Source organism: Apus apus, chromosome 2 (assembly GCF_020740795.1).
Source record: "Apus apus isolate bApuApu2 chromosome 2, bApuApu2.pri.cur, whole genome shotgun sequence".
NCBI lineage: Eukaryota > Metazoa > Chordata > Aves > Apodiformes > Apodidae > Apus > Apus apus.
Window position 1 is genome coordinate 19,505,096 of NC_067283.1, and position 26,341 is coordinate 19,531,436.

General features: G+C 39.6%; 1 protein-coding gene across 3 annotated transcripts in view; it reads left to right on the forward strand.

Moving 5' to 3' along the window:
• The first annotated feature begins 5,556 nt into the window (after positions 1-5,556).
• The window catches only part of NEBL (nebulette), a 251,878-nt gene continuing 231,093 nt past the window's right edge, over positions 5,557-26,341 (forward strand). For 2 of the 3 annotated variants that reach the window (XM_051610332.1, XM_051610329.1), the window contains exons 1-2: positions 5,557-5,808; positions 6,736-6,830. In XM_051610332.1, the coding sequence (XP_051466292.1) occupies positions 5,740-5,808; positions 6,736-6,830 (164 nt within the window). In that variant the 5' untranslated portion in view covers positions 5,557-5,739. Of the gene's footprint in view, positions 5,809-6,375; positions 6,590-6,735; positions 6,831-26,341 lie in introns of those variants that run through there. The other variant, XM_051610330.1, reaches the window with a different exon arrangement.

The following is a 26,341-nucleotide window of genomic DNA, read 5'->3' on the forward strand; positions in this document are numbered from 1 at the left end:
GTCACTGAATATGGAAATTTTATTTGAAAGCTTCCAGATTTCAGACTATTTTCTATGTGAACACTGTTTTGGGCTCTGCGAGTTGCTCACGTTCATCTGCAAGTGAAATAAGAGCCTGAATGGCTGAACTGAGGCACTGGGACCAGTGCAGCTCACAGCTTGTACCGTGCTGTGCCGGCACCTGCTTACATTGCTCATTCTGCTCAAACTATACCTATGCAAGTTTAATAGGAAGGGTGCACAGGAACCCCAACCTCTGATGTTAGAAAATGCTACTGAGCCATCAGTCAGGCTGACTGTTTCTATGCTCCCAAATCACAGAAGACACAATTTATGAAATACTGGAAGTATGGTTACAGTTTCCTAATTGTGCTCATTGCCTCCATCTCTGGGTATGCCAGCTAAAAAAGCTAACACTCAAGCATGCACTGCCACATTCTCAAAGCACCCTGCATATTGCTATCCACAGAACTCTACCTGCTTTGTGCACCTGAATGCAGTGATGCCAGCTGCTTTTTCTGAAATACATACATACGCACACAGGTAATAAGATATGCACAAGAATGAAGTTTTCCGTCTGCTTTTTGCTGATAAATTATCTATGCTAGGTTAAAAAAACCCAAACGAAGGGTAAGGAAACTTTTGTCCAGCATAATCCAAGCAACCAGCCCATTTTTACTAAGCTTTTCTACAGCTAGCTTTTTCCTTCAGTCAAACATAAGGACAAAATACTTTTCCCCCCTCTTTTTCTTTGCATAACTGAAAAGAAATTATCAGCCAGGCATCCTGGAAGACGCATTAGTAAGGGAAAATGCTGACCCCATGCATAAAGCAAAAGAAACTTCCATTGCAACTTTAACACTGAGAGAATAAAAGTTCCTTCTTTAAGACAATTCCAGAGTCACGCTAACTCTTCATTATTACTTTTTCATGTATCTCTTATCATAAAATTATTGTGGAATGCAGCATTCAATCTGCATGCTTTTTGAGTGAAGAAAGGAGATCCTAAGAACAGAAAACACATGCTGGTGATTGACTAAGCATTTTTGTTCTAGCATTTCCTTGCTCTAACAGATTAATCTGAATAGCTCAAGATTGCCTAATTCTGGAAATGCATCTTGAGATTCCACTGCAGCATGCTGTTTGTATCATATTACAGCAGTCTCATCATTGCTGGTTTTGGTTTGGTTTTGGTAGGAATACCTTCACTTTTGGTTTTAGCTTTTCTAAAGCTGAAGTTGAACACATACTTCCACCAACCCTTGCATATTAAGAGTGTAAACTACTGTTTCACAGTAGAGAATTTAAAAGCACATTACTCTAACAACACCTTGGGTAGCTCTAAACAAGGTCATGTTAAAGTTGCATTGTTCCTATTTGAAATTTAACAATGCAGTTTCTTCTTTATGCAGTTCAAACTAAGCTCAAACAGTTAAGGGTCAAAAACAGACTTGCAATACCTGTGCCAACCAATATAAGTTTAATGTTTTCCCTTCATACATAATTAAGGACAGCCACAGAGTTTCACAAAACCTCATTCAGTATTATTTATCTGTATTGCAGTACTGCTCTGTGGCTTCATCTGCAATTCTCAATGCAGTGCATTAACCATGAGATCATCCTTCCACTTTTATATAATACCTATTATCTGCTGGAGCTTATACACAAACCTTATGAACTGGATATAGCGGTAAGATCATATTTTGTGTACATTAGCTTGTTAGTTATCTCACCTTTTATACCTGTACAAAGAACATCTGGTATGAAAGATCTGTCGACTATATAAAACATTCTTTTTACAACAGTCCTTCAGAGAGTAAGAACATCCTGTCATTTATTCCAGAAAAATGACCAAATTATGACACTGCAAGTCGGGCATCATCTGTTAATCAAGGCATATTACATTCAGCACGTTTTTTTACAAAATACAATTAAATAAACACACATCTGAATGAAAGAAAACCACATTCTGTGCTGTGAGAAATATAGTCCACTATGCTAACATGAACTCATATTTTGTCTGGTAGGGCACTATACATCCATAACATAGTGAGAAAACTCCATTTGTAGAAATTTAGGTGAGAAGACAATACCTTCATCTAATCACAGAAGGCAGCAAGCAGCTTCTCTGAGCTTTTATGTATGGTGTGGGAAACGCATGGCAAGCTGCAAGACAAAAGCCTTTGTTTTCTTGCATATAGAAAGATGGATTGGTGGCTCCAACAGGTCTTAACCACAGCCGTGGGAGATGGGTTATAAAGGTTCCCTATTTTTTCAGGAAAAAGAGTTAAGGATGTTCACCAGGAACCTTTCAGAAGAACTAGATTTAAAATAGAAATCCTTATCACTGTAGAAACAAGTCTGTATGGGTCATCTCTTTCAAGATATTTTCAAGTCACTTCCTTTAACATAGGGTAACTTCTAAATGTAACTGTTTTGAAACTTTCTGTCTCAGGTAAAATTCAGTATCAATATGTGAAATCACATGTCAACCTATCACATATCAACATTCTTTTTTTTTTTTTTCTGCAGCAGACATTTTCATGTTTATCATCCAAATTAACTGAACTCTCAAATATATAACTAAAAATGCAGTTGGTGATGATATTAACTCACAGAAATAGGAATGTTAGTACTCACCATTTTACTCAGCCATACCACTTCTAATGCTGTTACACTGCTGGCCTAGAACATCACTCTCACTTGGACCACTGTAGGTATGTGGAAAAAACTGAGTTGCAGGTATTCCTGATTTGCATTGCTCAGTTAAACACCCAGTTTTCAATCATCTAGGCTAGATAAACAGCCCTGAAAAGCACTGGGTGAAGTAAGTATAATAGCCTAAAATCTTGGGATGCAAGATATTCTAACTTGTCAATACATACCAGTTGTGAACCAAAGCTGGATCTTACCTGGAGTTCCACTACCTACCACAGTCTCCGTGGTTGTGGCAACAGTTCTTTAGCTAGAGCAACATTCCACTGCTTTCTCACAGTTATGGGTGAAGTAGAGTTTTCTCTCCCACTGGTTTATATAGAGCAAAATAACCTGCTTTTCATTACAGCAGCATTAAGGGAAAAAAAAAAAAAAAGTTGTAGCTGTTGAGGAAAGAGCTCTGTGCTGTGGAAATGAGGACTGTGATTCTGACACTATTTTCCTCCCTTGTGGAGAAAACTAATAAAAGTTAATAAAAGGATCCTGAAATAATGGTAAGTTTTGGAATGCTTTTATACTGCCAGAACACTCAATTTAGATATAACTACAGGTACTCCTATTGATTTTACTATTCCATTTTTTGTGTTGGTATTTTGGTTAATAAAAGTTTTCCCTTCAAGAATAAGGTGTGAGATTTCATCGGAGCATTAAGACTGAGAGCAACAGCCAAATTATTTTTGTCTGCATGCTGACAAGAAGGCTCTGAATGTGACTTTTAATAAACTGGAACTTCCAGGAATTAAACCCCTGTCACAAGGATTTCGTATATCAGCAGTCTGGGGGAGCTGTATGTCTATAGTTATTTCTGATGAGCTACAGGGCCTTCTGACCCATAAGCCATGAGGTTGAATCTAAACTAAGAAAAAATTAAGTCAGCTGAGGAAGATTTTTTTTTTTTTTCATATAAGTAGTAACATTCATTGCCCTCTATGTGAGAATAATTCAGCTGGGTGCCCAGTTCCTACTACAGACTCACTACTCCGCTACACTGTGTAGCCTTTGCAAAGCAGAGATTGCTTACCTATCTGATGGGTCTAATTCAACTCAGACGGATCCACAAACGGCAGTTCCTGCAGAAAACATTGAGCTACCATGTATTCAAGTTTCCTTTACCGACATACTCAGGTATCCAGCATACAGAGTTCCTTGAATAAAGGCCATTGTTTACTGCCAGTCAGACACCAGAAAGTGTAAGTTTATCTGTGCAGCACAGAGGCAGCAGAGGATGAGACTCAGTGCTTCAGCAGTACAGCATGTGTATGGATCTTCGTCTACCTAGGAATCCTAGACTGAGGCTAAACTGGTCATCAGGTATTTGTGAATAATTATAATGATATTGTCAATGATGAACAGTGAGAAGACCCATTTTAAATTCCAGATCCAAACTGATTTGGTTAACAACAACAGTAAAAGAATCTGATTCAGGATTTTTGTGAACTGCAGATTGCTAGTACTGGCCCTGAACTGGACCAGCCTGCAGACTGCAAGAATGGGAATGGAGTTGGTCAGCAGCTTGTCTATGTGCTGCTGCACCGAGACAGCCAAAGCAGACAAAAAGCATTTACAAGACTGCCTTCAAATCTTCTTCCCTGTTGCTTGCTGCACAGCCAGCATTTCAACATTGTCAGTTTCATTAGGTGCCAATGTTTACGTCTAAATGAGGCAGAAGCAGCTCTCCAGCTTCTGTCATGTAATATTTAAAGCCTGATTAGGTATTTCTCATTTAATCACATATATTATTAATTTCAGTGAAATTACTGTTTCTCCCCATGCCTTTAACCAGTCAGTGCATAAAAGCTGGGTTGCTAAGGCAGAATTATAGCCAAGTATTCCAGTTTAGCTGACTGCATTCTGATTACTTAATAGCACCCAAGTATGTCCAGAATTTGTCCTTGCTGTGTGCCACGCTGCTAACAAAACCCTCAGTAAAGCTGCACTGCATTAGCTTAAACACTTTTCTCAGCGTGGTTTATATTCCAGGTAGTCAAACAAGTCCACAGCTGAAGAAAAATGCAAGACTTCTTGCTGTACCGTTCCCACAGCACTAATGTGCAGGTATAAAATGAACGACAACCGCCTGCCCTGAGGAGCGGAGCTGAATTTACCGTTCGGGCTGGATTTGCTTGTCCCGTGGGACTACTGGTCTGCTCCGGGGAGACTCCGCCTCGGGAAAGCAGCAAAGCCGAGCCCGAAATCTAACCGGGACACAAGGCTTGAGGAACCTACAGACATTCCTCAGCCCGCCAACGCGCTCCAGGGGGCTGCGCGTGGAACCGCTGAGGCCACAGCCCCGCACAGCCGGGCCCCCTGCCCCGGCCAGCCCCGCACGGCGCTGCCCCGGGCCCGGCAGGTGCGGCCGGGCACGGCCAGGCCTGGGGCCTGACTTCAGAGAGCGGCCCAGCTCCCCCGCGGGCCCAGCAGCGCCGCGCTCTCCCCGCTCGCCCCCTCCCTCCCGCGGGGCCCAGGCGGCAGCGCTGCCTCGGCGGGCCCCGGGCAGGTGCGCCAGGGAGGCGGCCACAGCCCCGCTCCCGCCCCGCACAGCGCCTCAGGGCGGCGGCGCCGGCCATCTCGCCCCTCTCGGGGAGGCTGCTGCGCGGGACTCGCCCTCCCCTCCCTCCCCTCGCTGCGGGCCGGGCCGCACCGCACCGCGCCGCACCGCTGGGCTTGGCTTGCGGCTGCAGCGCGGGGCGCGGCGTGAGTCACCGGCCCCCGGCGCGGGGAGCCGAGCGCGCAGGCACCGCGAGGAGGCGGCGGGGGCGGGCGGCGGCAGGGCGGGGGCGACAGGCACCGGCTCCCCGCCCGCCCACTCACACATGCTGCCGAGCCGCAGTCAGCTGGAGCGCTGCTTCCTCCCTCGCGGCCGCCGATGACCTCCTCGCCCGCCGGCAGTCGCTGAGGACCCCCGGCGTCCCCGCCAGGGCAGGGGATGGTAGATCGGCCGCCCGGAGCCCCGTCCAGCCCAGCTCGCCGCACAGCAGCCTCGGCCGCCGCCCGCGGGAGCCGCCGCCCGAGAGGAGCCGCAAAATGAACCCCCAGTGCGCCCGCTGTGGCAAAGTGGTCTATCCCACCGAGAAAGTCAACTGCCTGGACAAGGTGCTGGGACGCGGGCGGGGACGGCGCCTCCCGGGCGTGCTCGCCCCGCACCCCGCTCCCCTCGGCTGCGGCGGGGCGGGCCGGGCCGGGCCGGGCCGGCGGGGGAGCCGGGCGAGCCGGCAGGTGGCAAATGCGGTGCCGCTGCGCCGGGATGCAGCTGCCAGCGCTGCCAGCGGGCAGGAACCGCCGTGCCGGCGCGGGGCGCGGGGCGAGCGGGGGCCGCGGCGGGCCCGAGAGACCCTGCGGTGGGTGCCCGCCCGGAGAGCGCCGGCGCCTGGGCAGGCGGTGGGACCCCGCGGCCCCCCTCGGCCCCCCGGGGGATGAAGTTGTAGCCGGCCCCCGCCCGGCTGTAGTTGTCGGTGCCTCCCCGAGCTGGGACGGCTTGGGCTGACCCTTACGCCATGGCCGTCTCGGCGGCGACGGTGGCCGGGGCAGGCGGGTGGCGACAGCCTCGTCCCTCGGGGGCGCCGCTGGTGATGCCGGTTATTGCCGAGCGCGGCCGCTTCGTAAATAACAGCGAGGAGGCTGTGACAGATGCGCCAAATTAACGTCCCCGGAAAGGCAAGGCAGTAGGAGCTGCCGGAGGAAAAGACCGTGTTACGTGCTAAATCTGGTGTCTGTTCAGTGTACCGAAAAGCCAGTCGTCACATTAGTTAGTGATTTTATTTGCGTAGTGTTGTATTCCCTGGCAAGGTCAGCGTGTGGAGGTCTTGACATTAATCTTAGCAGAGAATTTATGTTCCTGGGAGTGTTTCAGAAGCACCTTCAGTTTCACATGAAAGTAATTCCTTTGATGTAGTTTACAGAGATCTATAATGCATGGCCAAAAATATTGATGTGTTGCTGTGTCTGTATATTTACTGCACCCTAAAATAGCTTTCAAAAACAACAGTATCATAAGTAATTCTGCTTTATGTTTCTTTACAGTACTGGCATAAAGGATGTTTCCACTGTGAAGTTTGCAAAATGGCTCTGAACATGAATAACTACAAAGGGTATGAAAAGAAACCTTATTGCAATGCGTAAGTATTGTAAATGTCAAGTCTTGCAGAAATGCACATGAAAAGAAAACCTGGTCGTGGATATTCTAAAATAGGTATTGTGCTGTAAGTCTTAATCTAGAGATGTAGAAGTGCAGTCTTGAGCAGTTTAGTATCTTTTCAGATGGTGTATTCTACTTGCATTGAATTGAATGAAAGAAGATGAAAATATTTGATTATGATCTGTGTAGGCAGTGTTTTATCATCAGATCTCAGGATACAGATTCTTCCCTCCCAGAAAGTGTTGGATCTGGTGCTGTCTCCTCTTACATTCATTAATGGCTTGCTGGTTTACAGTTGTCTATTATGTAGCTCTCTGTTCAGGGTTATGGACCTGATCAGCATTTTGTAATACGAAAATAAACAAAGTGCTTCTCTGTTGTGTAGTTCACCAGTGACAAGATCTCGTTAGAGATTGTGGCAAGCTATTTTAAAAACTGTTATGTTGTTCAGAAATCTCAGATTTCTAAGATAGATACTTACAAAATCCCTGCTTCTGGTGCTTCATGCTGTTTTGTATTTTGCTTCTCTCTTAGAGTTTGATAAAATAGATTGCTTTTGGTTGTAGAGTATAATAATGTATTCCACTTTAACATTTTTTGTTGTTGTTGCATGGATTTTGAAATGTGCTTTTACTGTTTGGCTTGCAAATACTGCAGAAGAGCTTTTTGGTACAAGTACAAGAAAGATGCTTATTGTTAACAGTACCATGCTCCTAAGATGTACTAACTGCATTTCAGCATGTTTTAATCTTCAGGAACATCTATAAAATGCTTTGCTTGAAGGATATCTTTAAAGAATTTGGAATCAAATTTTATCTTATGTTGTATGTTATTAATATATTGTTGTTATTTCTACCTTTACCTACACATGTTTTAAAGAGACAGAGTTTTGAAACTATAGACACATTGACATTTTTCAGAAATACTCTCTGTTACTCACCTTAAGATACCTGTTGATATGGTCTGTGGCTGACCGTGACAGAGTAGTTCAACAGCATATGCTCATTTCCCAGGCTAAAATTAGAGACAACCAGTGCCTATCTGTTTAAAATACAAGTCTTGATATAAAAACTGCTGTGCTGCCAAAACTTGGAACACCTGTTTCAGTGTGCACAGTTGTATTTGGATTGCTCAAGGAACATATGGAGCTGCATAGAAACATTTCTACCTCTCCTTGAAGTGCTCTGCAGTGTATGGGGGTGCCATTACAATTCAGTGTGGTTGGCTGCCAGTCTTACACATTGTAGAGAAAGCTCTGTAGAAGGGGGATTGATGCTTCAACAGGTGGCACAACAGAAGGTGAGACTAACCTAGAGGTTACTTGCCCTAGAAGGGACTCTGCTTGTGGTACTGTTTGAGTAGATGTGTAAGTACAGGCTTACATCCTTTACAGTGACTAAAACTCTGGTAATACTTTGGTGCATTTTACCTAAACTTTTGTGGTTAAATTTCAGTGATGATACTTTGGTTGCTTGATCTTTCCTACTTAATTAGATGCTTATTCTTACTTAGTAACACTGTTTATTTATAAAGTCTCCCCTGTCCTATATATCATGTTTCCAGAGTTTTTAATCTATGTAGTTAGGCTACATGATGTGTCTTTCTGTTTATGGATGAAGGAGAATAAGGATGATGGATAAGATGTACCATTCGGGTGCTATTCTTCCTGGTAGTTGTTTTAATGAGCTTGTTAATAGTGATCCTTGAAAAAATAATCCCTATCTTTGAAATGTCCCTCAAACCTGATGTATGAAATGGGAAGAAACAAGGTAAAACTATAAAAGAATGGCTTTCTTCTATTAAAGAAAAAAATAATGTGTATTATCAACAATGTGTAATTTGTTCTGAAGTTTCGGTAGACGTAAGGTTTAGTTTCTTTTGTTGTTGTTGTAGAGGAACTTTAAGTAATCTAATTTAAAGTGTTCTATGGAACCATAAAGGGAAGACCAAGGTGTGCTTCGTGGTTTCAACAAACTTTAACATCCTTCAAAGGAGGGATAAGATGTTTACGCAAATCTGTGTTTTGAAAATACAGTTGCTTTAAATTACCATATTTTGACACAGTGCTGTTGCATTTCAAAGATTGCTTATTTGCAAAGCAGACACCATTACAGTATTTCAAATTATGATGTGTCCTATCCAGTGTTCATTAGTAAGAGGCAAATCCGTTTTTAAGTTAAGTACTGCTTACTCAGAAAATCTGCAAAGAAAATAACGCAAATTTACTCATACAAACACCTACAAGCACTTGACAAAGAGCAATTACTGTTATACTGTTTATTGAAGCCATTGATCAATGAGAGTGTAATTTGTAGGTAAAAGTGAAGTATGCACTAATTTGAGTGGGAGAGCAATACCAGGAAGCTGTTTAATTGGTTTGGAAGCCATAGTTAGCTTTTTAGAAGGACAAGTAAAAAAGAAGGTGTTTTCAATAATTTCTGTTAGTTCCCAGGTTAGATAATGCACCTGAATTTACTTTGGCCTTTGAACTTACAATGTGGCACTCTTTTTTTTTTTTTCTTTTTTTTTTTCAGTTGATGAAATTAATAATTTTTGCTGCATTGCTGGCAAATACCACAAGTTACTTTTAACTGTAAAACATAATTGTGTTTCTGATAATATAAGATACTAATTTGTGGATGTTCAAACTATTCTTTTGGTGGAGGAGAGTAAAGTCAGATGGATTTAAATAAACTAGTGAACCAAGAAGAAATATATTGTGAAATACTTAATTCAGTGTTCATTAGAAAAGAACAGAAATATTTGTAAATGCAGAGTTCTGCTTTTCTTAAGGGCAAGTTTTTTTTGCTGGGCAGCTTGTCACATTTCCAGCTAAATGGTTGCATACATTCCTTGTGATAAGGGTACACAGATAGCATAAGTAATGACTGGGCTACTGATGTGGTAGAACTGATACAGCTCAAGAAGCTGAGTTGCCTAATAATGCACTGCTTTTTTAAGTTGTGTGTAAGATTTTGTAACTGGGTTATGAGTGAGAATGAGGACTGGAACAAGCTCCCCAAGGAAGTGGTCACAGCACCAAGCCTGCCTGAGTTCAAGAAGTGTTTGGGTGATGCTCTCAGGCACATGGTATGATTCTAGGGGTGCCCTACACAGGAACAGGAGTTGGACTCGAGGATCCTGATGAGTCCCTTCCAACTCAGCATATTCTATGATTCTATGTCTGCATGAGCTTTGAATAGAATGGTCTGTGCATCAGAGTTTTCATGAAGTTCCTTGATCTGCCTTTAAACCTTTCAGTTCTCTTGCTTGTAGGGAAAAGATTACACAACTTTGTTCTTTCTCTTTTATTATTTGCATAATTTTTGAGCTGTTTGAGGCAGGGTAGTTAATCTCTGTTTGTGTAGTGCTTAGAATATTGTGCTGTGGCCTCTGAGTAGTACCACCCTCATACACCATGTGAAAGGCCTCATACACAACATTTGGAAGCTTGTAGATACTTAGCATGTGGACACTGCTATGTTTGCCTTAACAACTTTAGCCTTATCTTTTGCTTGTTGTCTGACTTTAGATAGGCCATGTTGCCAAAGAGCTGCCTGGTTTGTGAAATAATGTTGTTGAGACTAAGTGCTCAGACTTTTACAGTTCAGCCAGGTGCTGTGCATTGCCTGAAGCAGGTGAATGAGCCATTCTTTGCCTCTCTGAATCTACATATATGTAGTAAAAGAAAGGTTAAGGCTTTTACATGGCTTGGGTAATCCAATGATTTGTTAAATTGAGGTGCCTTTAATGGAGATCTGAATCCCTATTCCACTTTAGTATCTGCGGATAGAGATTATTAAATACTTGTTTAATATATATGGAAATGATAAGAAGAAAAGTTGTTGTTGTTGTAGTCAATATTATTATTATTTGCAAACTCAGAATTGATTCTTCTCACCTGCAAATAACCAAGATGATGCAAGGAAATGAATGGCATTTTGGCAGCTAACTATCTGTGTACTAGTGCTCAAGCTTGTTAAATGATTGAATCATGTAGGATGATTATATGGTAACTTATTCTTAAGAATATTCATATCAATTCTTTTTTGACAGGTTTACTAGACCAAAACAGAAGACTACTTTTAATGCAAACTGTAGAAGCTGAAATGCATATTTTTGGCATATTCTCTCTGCGTTAGCTATACCTGCTTACCTGCTGATGCAAACAGGCTTCCTGCTTGTTTGAACACATCAAAAAGAGATTTATTTTTTAATTTCTGCAAAACTTAACAGCTTCAGCTCCTAATGACCTGATATACCCTCTTGCCAAAGGCAAATAACCTCACAATTGGAAGAAATCCTTCTGAAATATTTAGTATCTAAAATTTTGCTAATTGCCTGCACACAGGGTAGCTTCATTCAAGTTTTTATTTATGACGGTCACCATATGGAAAGATTACATAACTTTAAAATATAAATCTACTGTCATCAGTCTTAATGCGGATTATTGACATGAAGAAAAACCATGCCTTTATTTTTTTTAGGTTTAATTTCTTTTTAATTTGTGCCAGTATGAAATAGATATGCAAACACATTTGAAATATTGTGATATTGTTAGAAGAACTGTACTACGGTTTCAATCTGCAAGTGCAATCAGACTTTATATTTCAAGATACTATAGGGAAGATATGAAAAAAGTCAGTTAATTTATACCAGCTTGGAAATGGTAAGAACATGGCACGACCTTCTGGACAGTCTGGTGGCCTGGAAAGTGGAACCAATAGCTTGTAATCAGTGGATGTATTTAGCCATTAAATGGAATCCATTGTGCTGAAGGATGAACTTGTGTATAGAAGTTTGGTTTTAGCTGTGAAACTTGAGTGGGTTTTCTTTCCAGTCAGAAAAATTCTAGAAGGTGACTCAGAGTATGATTATATTATTCTTACTAAAAGTAGCTAGCATTATCTTATTTTTCAGCATTGATTTCAGTAGGTGATTATTTATCAGTTTAAATGTCAGGAAGAAAGAAAGTTAGTACTTAAGGAGCAGCAAGAAAAAAGAAAACTAGAAAAACAGCTGGTAAGGGTCTCAAATCAAAGCCTAAAACACCTATGTAATTTAAGTCCATTATTTCTTGTTCAGGTTCCCATAAATATGGACTCCAGTATTTGAAAACAATTATCATCTTCCCTCAGCCATATCTTCTTTATGTGAAACAGCTCAAACTGTTCCTTGTAGATCATATTTTCTGGTAATTTTTGTTTCTCTGTGTTCAATTATTTCCAAATACTCCGTATATTTTTTTTTTTTTTGAATTTTAGTGCCGAGTGGAGCATTACCAGAGCTGATAGAAAGGAAGTGTGCCTGTACAACTTCTATATGATTTTTCTCCTAAGTCCCAGTAAAGCCTTTGCCATTTTTTGTTTAAATTTGTTGCAAAACCCATACTGTTGTTAAGTCAGATCCATATTGTGGGCTACAGTTTTATCTTTCTATGCAGAATTGCAGCCTCAGCAATTGTTATTATCCATTTTCTGAGCAGTTAATTGTTCTTGGCTAAGCACAGAATCTTCCACTTGGTTCTCGTTGAACTAAATCTCCATTTTTCCCCAGGCTGTTTCTCCGATTCGTCAAGTTCATTTTATATTTTAATTTTGTTCTCTAATGTGTGTACAGCCTCCTATCAACCTATCAACCCTCCCACCAGATAGGCTGTAAGAGCATTGTGAATTTAATAAGTGTAATGTTAATTTCATCACCCAGGGTGCTAGCTGAAGGTCTGGAGGGGTGTTGGGAGCAGTATGTACCTCTGTGGTCTGGTGGAGCCTTCCCTTCTATAGTGAGCAGTGATCAATGTCCTTCATCTCTACCTGTTCACGGAGTGCTAGACCAAGTGTTAAGTTCTGTATAGAAAGAAAATGAAATTGTGAAAGACCTTAATAATTGTGGAGACTAATGCAAACTCTGTTTAAATACAAGGAACTGCTACAGGTAGAGGAAACACACATTCCTGCTGCTTGGTGCTATGGTATCTAACTTGTTTAATTGAGTGTTAAATCCAAATTAGTATTGGTGGTATCCAGTGATGAGAATGAAAGTAGGACAAGAAGCCAAGTATATTTGCTAGAACAACTGAAGGAGCTTCTTAGGCAAAATATATTTGAATTTCTGAAAGGCATTTGATACGTATCTTTCATCTCTTTGAAGAAAGCACATGAAAACACTTTGTCAGAGTTACAAAGTTACAGGTACATTCTGTTGTCAGAATACTGTGCATGATGAGGTGGGTGGTGTTTAGTTGCAAAGGAATTACTGAAGAATAATCATTGCCAGCACTGAGATCTTGGGAAGAGTTGGGCTGTGTTTTGATTGCTGTGACTGTGTCTGAGTAGTGGGATGCAAAAACCTTTCTCAGGTTCCATTTCATCATGTTCAGTTGGCCATGTCCTGATTCCATGTTTTATCAAGACCTGCATATGACACCTTAGATGCACGTGCTGGTGGTTGTGCAGGGAGAGGACTCCGTGAGCTCCAAGAGGTCCTTTGGTTTGCACTGCTGCAAGCTGTGGAGAGCACCATGGAGTGCTACAGCTTCACTGCAGCCAGCCTGCTTCCCTGCTGGTGCAAATGGAGTAGAAAAACTGCCCCAAGGGAGATGAGTTGTTAACTTTTATTCTGTCAGAGCAGGTGAATTCTCAGACTGCATTGAGCCAGTACTGTCACGTCTAGTACCCGACATGAGTATAGGGTCTGTGTTTGGAATTCATGTGTTTTAATATTCTTCCTGTTGGTGTAATTGCTCCAAAGGGACAATTACAATTTAGTATTACTTAGGAAGTTGCTGGGACAAATACATAGAAAGATGCAAATTAATATAATACTTTTTAGTTTTATGCAAATCTGCAATAAACATGACATTCAAAGCTATTTGCAAGAAGTGCTTGTTGAAATCATTCCAGTGTAGAATCTTGATCTGTTGCTGGTTTATGTCTTGGCTCAAGTAAATGCGTGTTTTTAACTTGTATGGTCATTGTAAACTGCAGATAATTTTTCCAAGGAACAACATGTGCATCTTCTCAGCACCTGTAGTCGTAGAATATATTGAACATGTATTCTTAGGGGACTGTAGTTACTAAAATATTTAGGCAACAGAACAATATAGGAAATTTTGTGATTCCAAATAATTTACTTATTTGCGTAGCTAGTGCTTTGAAAGAGGCAATAACCAGGTGTACCAAGCCTGTGAAATCTTGATGGTATGTTTTGTTAACAGCTTTGAGATTTAACTCTTTGGGGTTTTCTGTTTTCTAAGCCATAGAATTTTCTGTCATATGAGTTGAAGACCTTAAAAAAATAAAAGTATTTTCAGTTGACTGAATTTCAAGTTTCAGAGTTGGTGATGTCAATAGAGAATGACACCACCATGTCTGTCAGCTCTGTATCAAGTTGTGTGTTTTGCTGTTTACATATACTGTCTGTGGGAGCTTACTGTAATTATCCAGACAACGTATAGTCTAGGCTGAGTGGTCAATTAATGTTATTTTCATAATTTTGAAGGGTGCTTACAGAAACCTTGCTAAATTTAGAGACTGTCAGAACTTATACTGACGGCAGTTTGGCTGTGTGAAGCTGTGTGTCTCTGCGCCTCTCCCTCTGTCCTGTGATATTGGAGTTGATGTTGCATGAAAGTTGAACAAGCTGTTTTCCTTTACTTCCCACTCATGTTACCCGTGTAATTTTTATTTGTATCAGGAGGAAAAGTCTGCATGATGAGCAGCACAGGATTTTTAGTCTCACATATTTTCTCCTCCACCTGTCTCCTGTTCCTGTCCTCCAAATCCTCCTGTTCTCTTGTTGCAGTGGAATTATGTGGTGGTAGCTGATCCCATAACATCTTAATATGAGGAAGGCACAAAAAAACGTGATCAATGTCACTTGAGAGAAGACTACAGCAGCTTAGTTTAAAAAAATGGAAAACAAATTGTGATTTGACCAGTAATTTGCATATATTTTGAAGGCTTTTCTGGGAAGTGCATAGTTACCTTTTAAAGAGGATTTCTAGAAGTGTAGAACTGTATGGAACCTGTGTAAGTTTCCTCTATGCTTCACAGTTTCAAAAATTCACACTAATTTCCCTCCTCCCCTTTTAGGAGAGCAAATGTTTGGAGGTAGTCCATCAAATTCTGTCCCTAAATGACAGCTTTTTTATAATAGAATCATATCATAGAATAGTTTGGTTTGAAAGGGACCTGAAAGATCATCTAGTTCCAACCCCCCTGCATGGGCAGGGACACCTCCCACTAGACCAGGTTGGTCAAAGCCCCATCCAACCTGGCCTTGAACACTTCCAGGGATGGGGCATCCACAACTTCCCTGGGCAACCTGTTCCAGTGTCTCACCACCCTCACAGTAAAGAATTTCCTCCTAATGTCTAACCTAAATCTCCCCTCTTCTAGTTTAAAGCCATTACCCCTTCTCCTCTCACTGCAACCCCTTGTAAAAAATCCCTCCCCAGCTTTCCTGTAGGTCGCAACAGGAGCCACACAGGTGCATTGGTGCAATGCCAATTTTACAAATAAAAAAAATATTTTGTGCTGCCTTTTAATTTAGTTATACCTAAAGTATTTTTCTCAACTTGGCGAACTAAATGGTAATAGTGTTTTTTTGTTTTGTTTTTGTCCAGTTTTACTCTGGGAGAATTCAATACTTGTATTGCAATTCCTTCTAACATCTGAAAACTATAAACAGAAATACTTAGGGAAAGATGCTGATTTTAGACTTAATTAAAATGCAAATGGCTAAGTTGTGAAGAGGAAAAGTGGTAAGATGAAATAAATTGCCTAAATAAAAAAACATGGACTATTTCTGTGGAAAAGTATAGAGTGGCATACGTTCAACACAGCAGAGTGTTCACATGTCACATAGTATCTGCGAATGCAAGACGGAATAAATTTCTGACTGGACTTGCCAGGTCATACAAAAAGAAAAAGGGCCAATATGAGGATTTCTAAGAACAGAAGTACTTGAATGGTGCTTGACCAGGAGATGATTACCACTGTTAGAACTGGCAGCATGCTTGGCATGTTGCTTTAAGGGAGGTTGCAGTCCATGCTTTGAAGAACCTGCCTGAAAATAGAGAGGTAGAAAAGCAAAGCTTCCTTAAGTACTCAAATACATTTTTTTGGAGCTACTGTTTTTGTTTTGTACAGTGATGCTAGTGCCTTTGTCGATGTTGGTATTTGATGGGTAATAGAGAAGTGATGTGAGATGAACTGAGAAGTAATGCCTCTTAGAAGAAGCTTTGTTCAAAAAATAGTTGCTGAATGGCCCATGTAGGCATATTTAATATAAATTTTGTTGTAACAGAGGAAGGTCTGAGAGTTTTATTTTGAAGTAGCTGATAGGAATTTGCCAGGCTATCAGAAAGCAGAGATGAAGTTTGTTACAACAGTTAGTAGCATAACTTGTTGAAACACTGACGTTAGCACAAAATTATTGGGAGGAATGGGGAAAGGGAAAACCAGGCTGGAGGGAAAAATAGCAAAAGATGTATTTAGAAGAGCAATATTCCCTAAAATATGTGAAAACAATTGACACCTCTAGTAAATGAGACCAAGAGATAAGTATTATGGGAAACATTAATTATATGTCTATTTACGCAAAGGAAAAAAAAAAAAGAGCATGCATGCAGATAAAGCAAGGATAGACGGAAAAAGAAGTTATTAACTTATAAAAATGTTGGTCTTTTCATTTAGTAATAGCAAACTATATTTCTGAAGTGGTCACACTTCTGATTAGGAATGGGATGCTGTCATGGTGAGTCATCAGTTAGGATATGTCATCAGCTGTTGGCTTATTTTGATCTGAAGAATAAAGGGATATTAAATGCAGTCAGATAACTCACTGTTTAAACTGCTGTGTGGCTTCCATTATAATTATGTCAGAAATTTTGGAAATCCATATTAACAAGAATGGAAGAAGAAGGAAGTAGATGAGCTTTGGTTGAGTTAATGGTTGGTTTTCTCCATGCAGCCAGGTCTCAGTTCTTGCAGGGGCTGATACAGAGTATTTGCTCACAGTCTGAGTTCTGTTAATTCTGTCATTATTTTAACAATAATAAATTGGTATTAAGAACAGAATAAGAGATACTGTTACTATATGAAACATGATCTGATTTATTGACACTGTAGGTAGTGAAGACTTCATCGTGCTTTGAGGAACTTGCAGCGAGGTTTTTTAATTGTTATGAAGCTAGTAATTAATAAGAAATACCAGGAAAATTGGAAAAAATACATTTTCTTACTTAATTTTATGCCCCGTAGAAAATGTTTCTGTGCACACTAAATAGTGACCTGAGGAAGATGAAAAACTTGAAGGGAAGCTAAGAAGCATGGTAGGAGTTGTATGAAAATGAGAACAGCATAATGTTATTTTTTTTTCTGATAGTCTAATGCAAACAAGGGTGTATTGCTAAGTTTTTATTTTTTTATTTTTCCAACAAAATAAAGGTGGATATTCTTCTGGGCAGCAATGACTTAGATTTATGCTGTTAATGTTTTGCATTTATCAATTATGAACAACTCAGCGTAGCCTGAGAAATGTTTTTGGAGTTTGTTGTGAAATGTAAGAGATCATCTGCTGCTACAGGGTACTAAGCTGCTTCATTACCAATAAATATTTCTGTAAAACTTGAAAAACTTAAAAATTATTTATAAATAGGGCTTTCTGTACTCGTTACTTCAGGAAGTTTGGAAAGACAGTCTGAAGTCTGAACACAAGCTGGTCAAGTTTTGTATTAATTCCTCCTTGTGCTAAAAAATTCTTTCAGCAAGGTTCTTGCCTTTGTGGAGGAGAGACTTCAAACATTAACATCCAATTTCTTGTACTGATTAAATGCTTAACTTTCATGACCATGCTGCTGACGTTGCAAGCCTTGTTTGGGTCAGCAGCAGAAGTCTCTCTTACTGCCCAAAAGGCAATGACAGATTCTGTCTCCTATGCAGAATAATATCATATATGGAATATACTAACAAAAGGAAAATTTAAGCTTCTCGTGCTGGGTATGCATGTGAAGGAGACTGTAATGTACTTTCAGATGTTGAAGGAAATAGGGTAAAAATGGTTATTTTTCTGTAATTAGTTATTTCTCCCTGAGGAGACTGGCAGCTCCTGGTTTTCATAGCTTACTCCATCCTGTCACTTCTACTGCACTGGAGACCTAGGCTCTGCCAAAATTAGTTTGGTGAGCAAACTGGCAAGTTTTGTTTATTTCTGCCATTTTTCTTTGTGCATTGGTGAAACTAGGCTGTTTGGTGCCAGATATCTCCAGCAGGTTTCTCATCTCTGTTGCATGCCTCTGGTGTGACAGTAATTCAGCATCTGACGTGCTGTGATCACTGCCCATGGTGTGAGAGACATGTGTCTCCCTTGTATTTGCCATCTGCACTGTTTGTTTACATTTTGGGTCTCATGTAAATGTTTCAAGATCTCTTTGACGTGTAATTTAAAAAAAACTACTTCAATAAGGTACTACTTCAAACCGAGATAACAGGTTTTAATAAATGCAGTTAATATTAACTATATATACTACACCAAAGAAATTCAGAACTGGATGTCAGAACTGACTTGGATCTTTGAAGCTGATAATGCAGTAGATGAACAGTTAATAGTAATAATTAATACTACTTTTTTTTTCCTTTTCTTTTCTTTTTTTTTTCCCCCTCTCCAGTAGAACTTCTTACTGGGAGGTGTTTTACAGGAATCTGCCAGTTTCAACTTTCAACTGTAAGAATCTGTGTTTTCATAGAATCTTAGGATGACCAGGGTTGGAAGGAACCTTAAAGATAAAACTCCAACCCCCTGCAATGGACAGGGACACCTCCCAGTAGATCAGGTTGCTCAGAGCCCCATCGAGGCTGGCCTTGAACACTTCTGGGGCTGGGGCTTCCACAGCTTCCCTGGCCAACCTTTTCCAGTGTCTCCCTACCCTCACAGTGAAGAATTTCCTACTAATGTTTAGCCTAAATCTACCCTCTTCCAGTTTGAAACCATTGCTTCTTGCCCTCTCACTAGAAGCCCTTGTAAAAAGTCCCTCCCCAGCTTTCCTGTGGGCCCCCTTCAGGTACTAGAAGGCTTTTATAAAGTCTACTTGGAGCTTCTCTCTTCCAGACCGAACAACCCCAACTCTCTCAGCCTGTCTTCCCAGGAGAAACACCCCAGCCCTCTGATAATCTTCATGGCTCTCCTCTGTACAATTTTAACTGTGTTGGTTTTATAGTAGTAGAGTGCTAAATTTCAGTGACAAAGTATTTAGCTTTGTCATTTGGTCTTATTTTGCTTAGGTGTATTTTACCAAAACTACTTTTATAAAAACATTAAAGTATTGCATGTGTTAATTTATGTTCTTTTTATTATATTATATTGCATTTAGCATTATGATGGCAGTTTACAAGTAAGAACCTGTAAATGTGGAAGGAGATAAAAGGCATTATTTTCAAGAGCATGGAGATGTAATATAGCTGGGGTTTTTCACTATAGCTTGTGAGGAATAGCTATTTTAAAATAAAATGTTTTTGAAGAAAATTTTGAATATTAAACGAAAATATTTCAGATCACAATTCTTCTCAAAAAAGAACTGTGTTTCCCAAGCACATGTAAAATTAAAAATGTTTTACATATCCATGCAACTGGATGTGAGTAGCTCTCCTGCTCCCTGACACATGGGAAGAAGTTTAAAGGAAGTTCATAGTAAGGATGGCTTAGTGGACCGTTTAAACACATGGGCTTTATAGTTGCTGCAGTCTCCAGTTTTTATTTTCTTCTTTCTAGACATATGTTCTTTTAATTTTATTAGAGCTTTATTAACAACTGTGTTGTTTCTTTTTTATATAGGCTTCAATTAACATTTCCAGTCCACTCCCCTTCGCTTGAATGTATCACATTACCTGAATGTATCCCCATTACTTTAACCTTAACACAGCAGTGTGTTGGAAAGACTATCCAGAACAAGTATGTTTAATGTTGTCCTGGAAAGCAGAGTAATGAGCTCGAGCATAGTTAACTCCAAACAATCCCAAGACTTTTGAAATGCTTACAAAGACAGTTTTCCAATATACTTCAATTTGTTTTTCTCCCAAGCAAATAGATCTAACTTATTTTGAATTGGATTCCTTACCTTCTATGGCTTATGTTTCCTTTATGATTGTTCTGGAAGGTTTTAACTCAAGGTCTAAAACTGCTAATGTATCTGTTGAAGTTTTTGCTCTTGTAGTGAAGTTACAGAATAAACCTTAGTCTTCTAAATTAAACATCCTTTGGAACTTCATGTAATCTGTAATCACATGTATGATTAATATATTGCTACAGTGAAGACTATACCTTTGAACATAATTGAAAAGTTGCTAATAAATCTGTTTTATATCCCATGAATGATGGTTGCTTTGCTATATGTATATCTTGAAACTTCTAAGAGAAGAGGTGCTCCCTTACTTGCTCAGTTGGCTTTTCTTACCTGACACACAGACTAATGTCAAATTTTATTTTGTTACTAGGAGCAGCTATGTCCCATATATACAATGAAAAAGAAAGATACTGCTCCGACTACTATCTTAACAGTTTTAGTTTAGACTGTTAGAGCTGGGGAGATTTTAAATATGACTCCTTGGTGCTTCATCATTTTTCACAGTGAAATGACTTGCTATGGTTTTGTACATTTTCCTTTGCATCCTAACTTCTTAGTAACTGTGAGAAAATCAAAAGTTAAGATAAAAAGGATTCCTCTACTTCTCCTCACAGCTGTCCACATGCCTACTTTAACCTGAATATATATTTTTTTTAAATTCTAGACTTTAAAAGATACAGCTCTAAGTGCTAAACAAAAATATATTAGTAGTATTGTTTCCCCACTCTTATTATAGAGAAAAAGTATACTGAGCTGTAAAATATATTACTTGAAAAATGTTTATTCTGGAAATAACTGTTTTGGTCATTTCAGTACATATGTTGCTTGCAATTTTTATTTTTGGCAATTATGGTTGGTAAGACAATGTAACAGTAACTTGTCTTCTTACAGATCTTTTTCAGTCTCAGTGTAGCTTACGAGAATACTTACGTTAATTTTCAAAAGTTCTTTCTCTAAAGCAAAATAAGAAAAAGAAGTAATCTGGCACTTTCTTTAAAGAAGTAAACAGCAGTGGAAGCCTTCATGGCACCATTTTCATATCTTTTCTGAAACAACTTTACTAAAATGTCATCTGTTTTGGTTATAGTAAATTAAGGAGTAGATGGACAAGAGCTGAGAAGACATCAGCATTCAGAGCTCTACAAATAGTCAAGCCACTATCAATCTCCCCAAAGAAGTGATAGGATTATTTTTGAATAGGAGAGGTGTAATCACACCTTTAGTAGTTGGAAGACGCTGGATATGAAACCAGCAAGTAATGTTAGAAATAGACATCTGAGCTGGAAAGATTTTCCATACGCTACAATCTTCATGAAGACTGTACTAAGTAGACCTTCATAAACAATTCTGTTGATACATAGGGATTCATCTCAGCTCTGTTAGCCTTGCAGTATGCAGAAAATACTTGATGTTCCCATAAAAAAAATCAAACCTTAAAATAGGAATGTACTGAACACATGAAAGGAAAGCATCCTACAGAGTCAGTATGTAATTTGTACTGTTACTTTTAAGGTGAAACAGTTGAAGAGCGCTACTTTCACTTACCTACTTTGTTTGTGGAGTCCCTGTTATTGTCATAGTTTAATACCTTTTACATAGGAGATGTTAGTTCTGTAAAGCTGCTGGGCAAATATATGATAAAACAGCACATGTCTCTGATGGGAGGCTGCAGTTCTTTGTGTCCTGGAACATCCTTTTGAGGACTGACCAGTAAAAGCGAGGACAGTTGACTGAAATGACCTTGCTGTAAGTGTAGAGTATTAGAAGAAGGTCAACAGAATTAAATACTCAAAAATACCTTGTGGACTTCAGTATGGTGGTATTTTTTTTCAGACATTGCTTTGAAGAGGATCTTTTAGAAGTTAAAGGTTCTTTTTAAATGTGGTTGCAAATACTCCAAGTCAGAACTGTTGGTCGTATCTCCTAACCTTCTCCTGTTACAGGAAAACAGTAGCGTAGATGCTGTCTCTGAAAAATAATTGAAGCAAATAATTGAAGTAGAACACTACCTACTCTATGTTCTGTTTTCTCAAGGGAAGGAATTAAGAAATACAGTGTTCTGTACTTTCTTGAATGTTCCATTTGTCCCTCTTTTCCCAGTGGGAGAGATGTGCTCAGTGGAAAATCTTGTTATGGTTTGATTTCATTCTTGCTGTAAGCAGAAAAGCTTTTATTGGCCTACAAGAAGATGTACACATTAGGATAGTGGAGAATGTGGTTAATTTATATTTTGACTGACATATAATATTAAGACTTTTATCAATTTCTGTAAGACAAGGAATATGTAAAGCAGTGGGGAGAGAAGCACTTGCTGCGCAGTATGTCTGTCTGGCATGAAGTAGCGGTGTAGTAAATGCTGGGTGAATGCAGAATGGGGAGTCAGGGCAATGTGGCATTCCAAGGAGACTGGCATATGGACTAAGTTGTCACTGCAGGAGAATCCAGAATGGAAAGGGCACATATTATATGTTATTTAAATGTTAAAAACAGGCAGAAGAACTTGAAAATCATGAGTAAATAAAGCTGGCAGTTTTCCCCTCCTGCTCCATCCACACAGGTTTTTAAATGATTCTCCTTGCCATGGCAGCGGAGAGCCTGCCAGGAGTGCATTAAGCATCATGATTAATGTCTGTCACATGTTTATTCTCTCATCTTCTCTGCAGCAGGTGGTGTGTATATGCCATGCAAGGTTTTTTTTTTTGTAGATTTGAAGAAAACAAGACTGTTTGCAAAGATATATGTGTGTGTAAAAGGAGACAATGTCAAAGAAATGGAATGTGTGCTTCAAGCAGGAAGGGGGTTGTGGTGGCCCCGAGTTCCTGGAAACTGCACTGAACGAGGGACAGATTGCCTCTAGAAAGGTTTTGTCTTCATTGCAGATGACTTATGCTCGTGTTGTAGAGACTTCTCATGAGCCAGAGCAGTAAAATCACAATCATTGTCCCTCAAATTTGGGTTGCCTTTTAAAATACTTAGTCATGTTTGGGGTGAGGTCAGGTAACTTCAACTTTGAAACTGTGAAAAGTCAGTGCCGACAGTGGCTGAAAGGCTTAACATGCTCATGATAACCTCTCTTCCTTCTGGGTGTTCTTATCTCCTCTGAACTGGAGTTTCTTCACTTTACTTGATAAGCCTGGTGATTATCTGAGTGCTGGAATGATGGGGACAAGCATACCAAGTACATCCAGTTATTAGAAAGGTGCTTATACTTAAGTGTATTTATGACTGAAAAAAGGGGCTTTTTTATATTGGAAGCACAGCAAAAAAGATTAACCATTGTATTACAGTATTTTTCTTTCACACTATGGGAGTGTGGTATTTTTTCTTGAGAGTTTTAATAATAATTATTAATACATTATTTAAGGCAATATTGATTTTTGTATAGTTTGGATATTACTAAGTAGAGGGGTGAAATGCTTGGGATGAATAATGAAACTCATTTGCAGAAGTTTTTAGTTATTTTGTCTGAAAAATATACAGAGATTTGCATGGTTCATTTTAGGTGGAAATGCCTACAACTCATACAGATTTACATTTTCTATATATCTGTACTAGTTCAACAACCATAAAACTAAACAGACCTTTTTCCTTTAATATGAACGTGTTCAACTACTTTTGACTATGAAATGTAAGATTGTATTAGAGTATTGTTACCTTGGAATTTTAATCTCACTTACACAAAGTCTTGGTTACAGTTGCTTAGTAACACACTGTGAAAACAGATTTGTTGATTTGTGATAATATATCTACCATATCCTTATAATTAAAGATGTTGTAAGGAAGGCAAGTACACAATGTGGGTGTGTATTTCAGCTGAATGTTTCTAATACTTCCATCTTCAAAGTGTATCTTACATTGTGTCTTTGTAAGGGCTGATGTTTTATGTAACTCACCTAACTGGCATGGTTGTATGTGTTTTGGTGGTAGTTTTGGATAATACTGATTTGCAATTTGTAGGTGAGTCTGAAATCCCAAGGTTTAGCAATTTACTTCCATTGGACAGCAATTCTGACGTGACAGTTATTTTTTAAGACTTGCATTGATATCAGGAATATATCAGGAACAAGCTGTAAGAGAGAGAGAGAGAGGCTTATGGTTCATTTTTACATGGTGTTACTTTCATTCCCAGGAGAGAAAAGTGTGTTAGAGATAAAGCATCATGAGACTTGTAAAACATCTTTTTTTGACAGCTAAAGGAAGTATCTAGAGAAGTGTTGGCTGTTGTGCGTTGCATGTCTTCAAGTATTTGCAATTAGTGTATTTTAAGGTTTCCTGAAATCTTTAAGGTCTTTAATTTCTTTGCAAACGAGGCTCAAGATTTATTTACCTCCTCTGCAATGTATGGCAGAAGAATTCAGAAATGGAGAAATTTCTAACGCTAGCATGCTTATTGTGTAAAATGCCTATGAAAGCAAAAAATTAAGCAAGAGTCTCTGAGGCAGATGGAGTGTTATTAAAATCCTGGCGCTTCAGGGCATGCTCTAGTGGTCATGGTGGGCTTTTTTGGGTTGTGTGTTGTTGGTGGTTTTGTGGGACGTGTGGTTATGGGTTTGTGTGTGGGTTTGTTTTGTTTTGTTTTTCCTTGGGTGAATGGACCTGGTGATCTTAGAGGTCTTTTCCAACTGCAACGTTTTTGTGATTCTGGATTTTGGGATGTCTCCAGGAAAAAGAATGCAAATAAATGTAACAAATTTATAAATAAAACTAAACATCCTGTAGGATGAGGCCTGAATGCAGTGTGCTGTTCTATATGTCTTTTAAAGCATGAAAAGCTTGTGTTCTTCAACTCAAAGCATTTTAACAACTCTTAGGCCAGATACCTTCATGTTTTGTGCAGGGCCAAACATGTTGGTGTTACATAATGAAAAAAATAACAGTTTTGCCTCTCTGCATGGTATACGTACCTTGGTTTCCTGGTGAAAGTTAGTTATTCAGGTTCTTACCAGGCTCAAAATATTTACAAAGACCCATACAAACTGATACCTGTAATTCCTTCTTCAGATTTTTTTTTTTGGTATGTAATGCAAGAATGCAGAGGAAATAATTATTATTTTAAAAGTGCCATTCACATGGCTCTGTTCAGTTAAATGTTTTGCTTTCTGCTCATAAGCTCTTATAGTTGTTCCATTATTGTCATATTGCTTGACTGGAAAACTGTGGGTGGCATTGATCTCACCTAACTTTGACATATCCCATGCTGATGTACGTAAGCTGAAATCTTTGCTGTAGTCTCATTTGTGTAGTTGGTGGAGAGATAAATGCTTTATGATTTCAGTTCATCTGACTCATGATAGGTGAAACAAACTATTAATTGTTAGTTATGTTATCTTAATCTTCATGGACTGACTCAGATACAGAAGTTTACCTTTCATGAAGTGGATCTTCTCCTGCGTGTAAGAGAGCTGGTTCATGATGGCTGGCCCTGAACAGCTATGAGAACCAAGTATCTTCATTTTCTGGAGCTCCTACTAACTCACGTTTATAGTCCTTTAGTGTTTCTTAGGCACTTGAGCAAGATTTCAGGTGTTCCTCTCTATTTTTTAAGTCTACTTTTGAGCTCTTCCTGTCACCTCACTGCACAGTGAGCCCAAGGAGACTCTCTCACTGCACTGTTGCCTTCTTCAAATTCTCATGTTATTCAAACCTGCATCATAAATGTAAAAGCAAAACAAAACCAACAACTACAAAACCCCACATTTTTATATCTAAATATTTATTATTCCAGCTTAGGAAGGAAAATACTTTTTTGTGATCTCTTGTTCCGCAGCTCCAGGCTGCACTTGGAGAAACATGTCCAGTTTTGGTTCCCACAATAGAAGAAAGATGCAGACAGCCTGGAGTGAGTCCAAAGGAGGGACACAAAGATGATCAAAGGGCAGGAGAAACTGCCCTGTGAGGAAAGGCTGCAGGCCTTATGTCTTTTCCTGGAGAAGAGAAGGCTGAAGGCAGACCTCATCACAATATTTCGGTACTTAAATGGCAGGTCCAAAGAGGAAGGAGACTCCCACTTCACAAGGAGCTACAAGGGGAACATCAAGAGACAATGGACACAAATTGCATTGGGAAAAGATTTATCTTGACACAAAGAAATTCTTTACAGTAAGAACAATCATTCACTGGAACAACGTCCCCAGGCATGTGGTAGAGTCTCCATCCATCACCGGGGATTTTCAAAATGCAATTGGACAGGGTGCTTGCTGGGTAATCTCACCTAGTCTCTTTTTCCTACAAAAGGCTGGACCAGATGATCTCTGAGGTCCCTTCCGACCTGGGCTGTTCTGTGATTCTACGATTGGTCTGAAATTTATGACATTATTGTCTTGTGTCTAATAATCAAGGGAAAGTGCAGATTCCTCAAGCATAGCTCT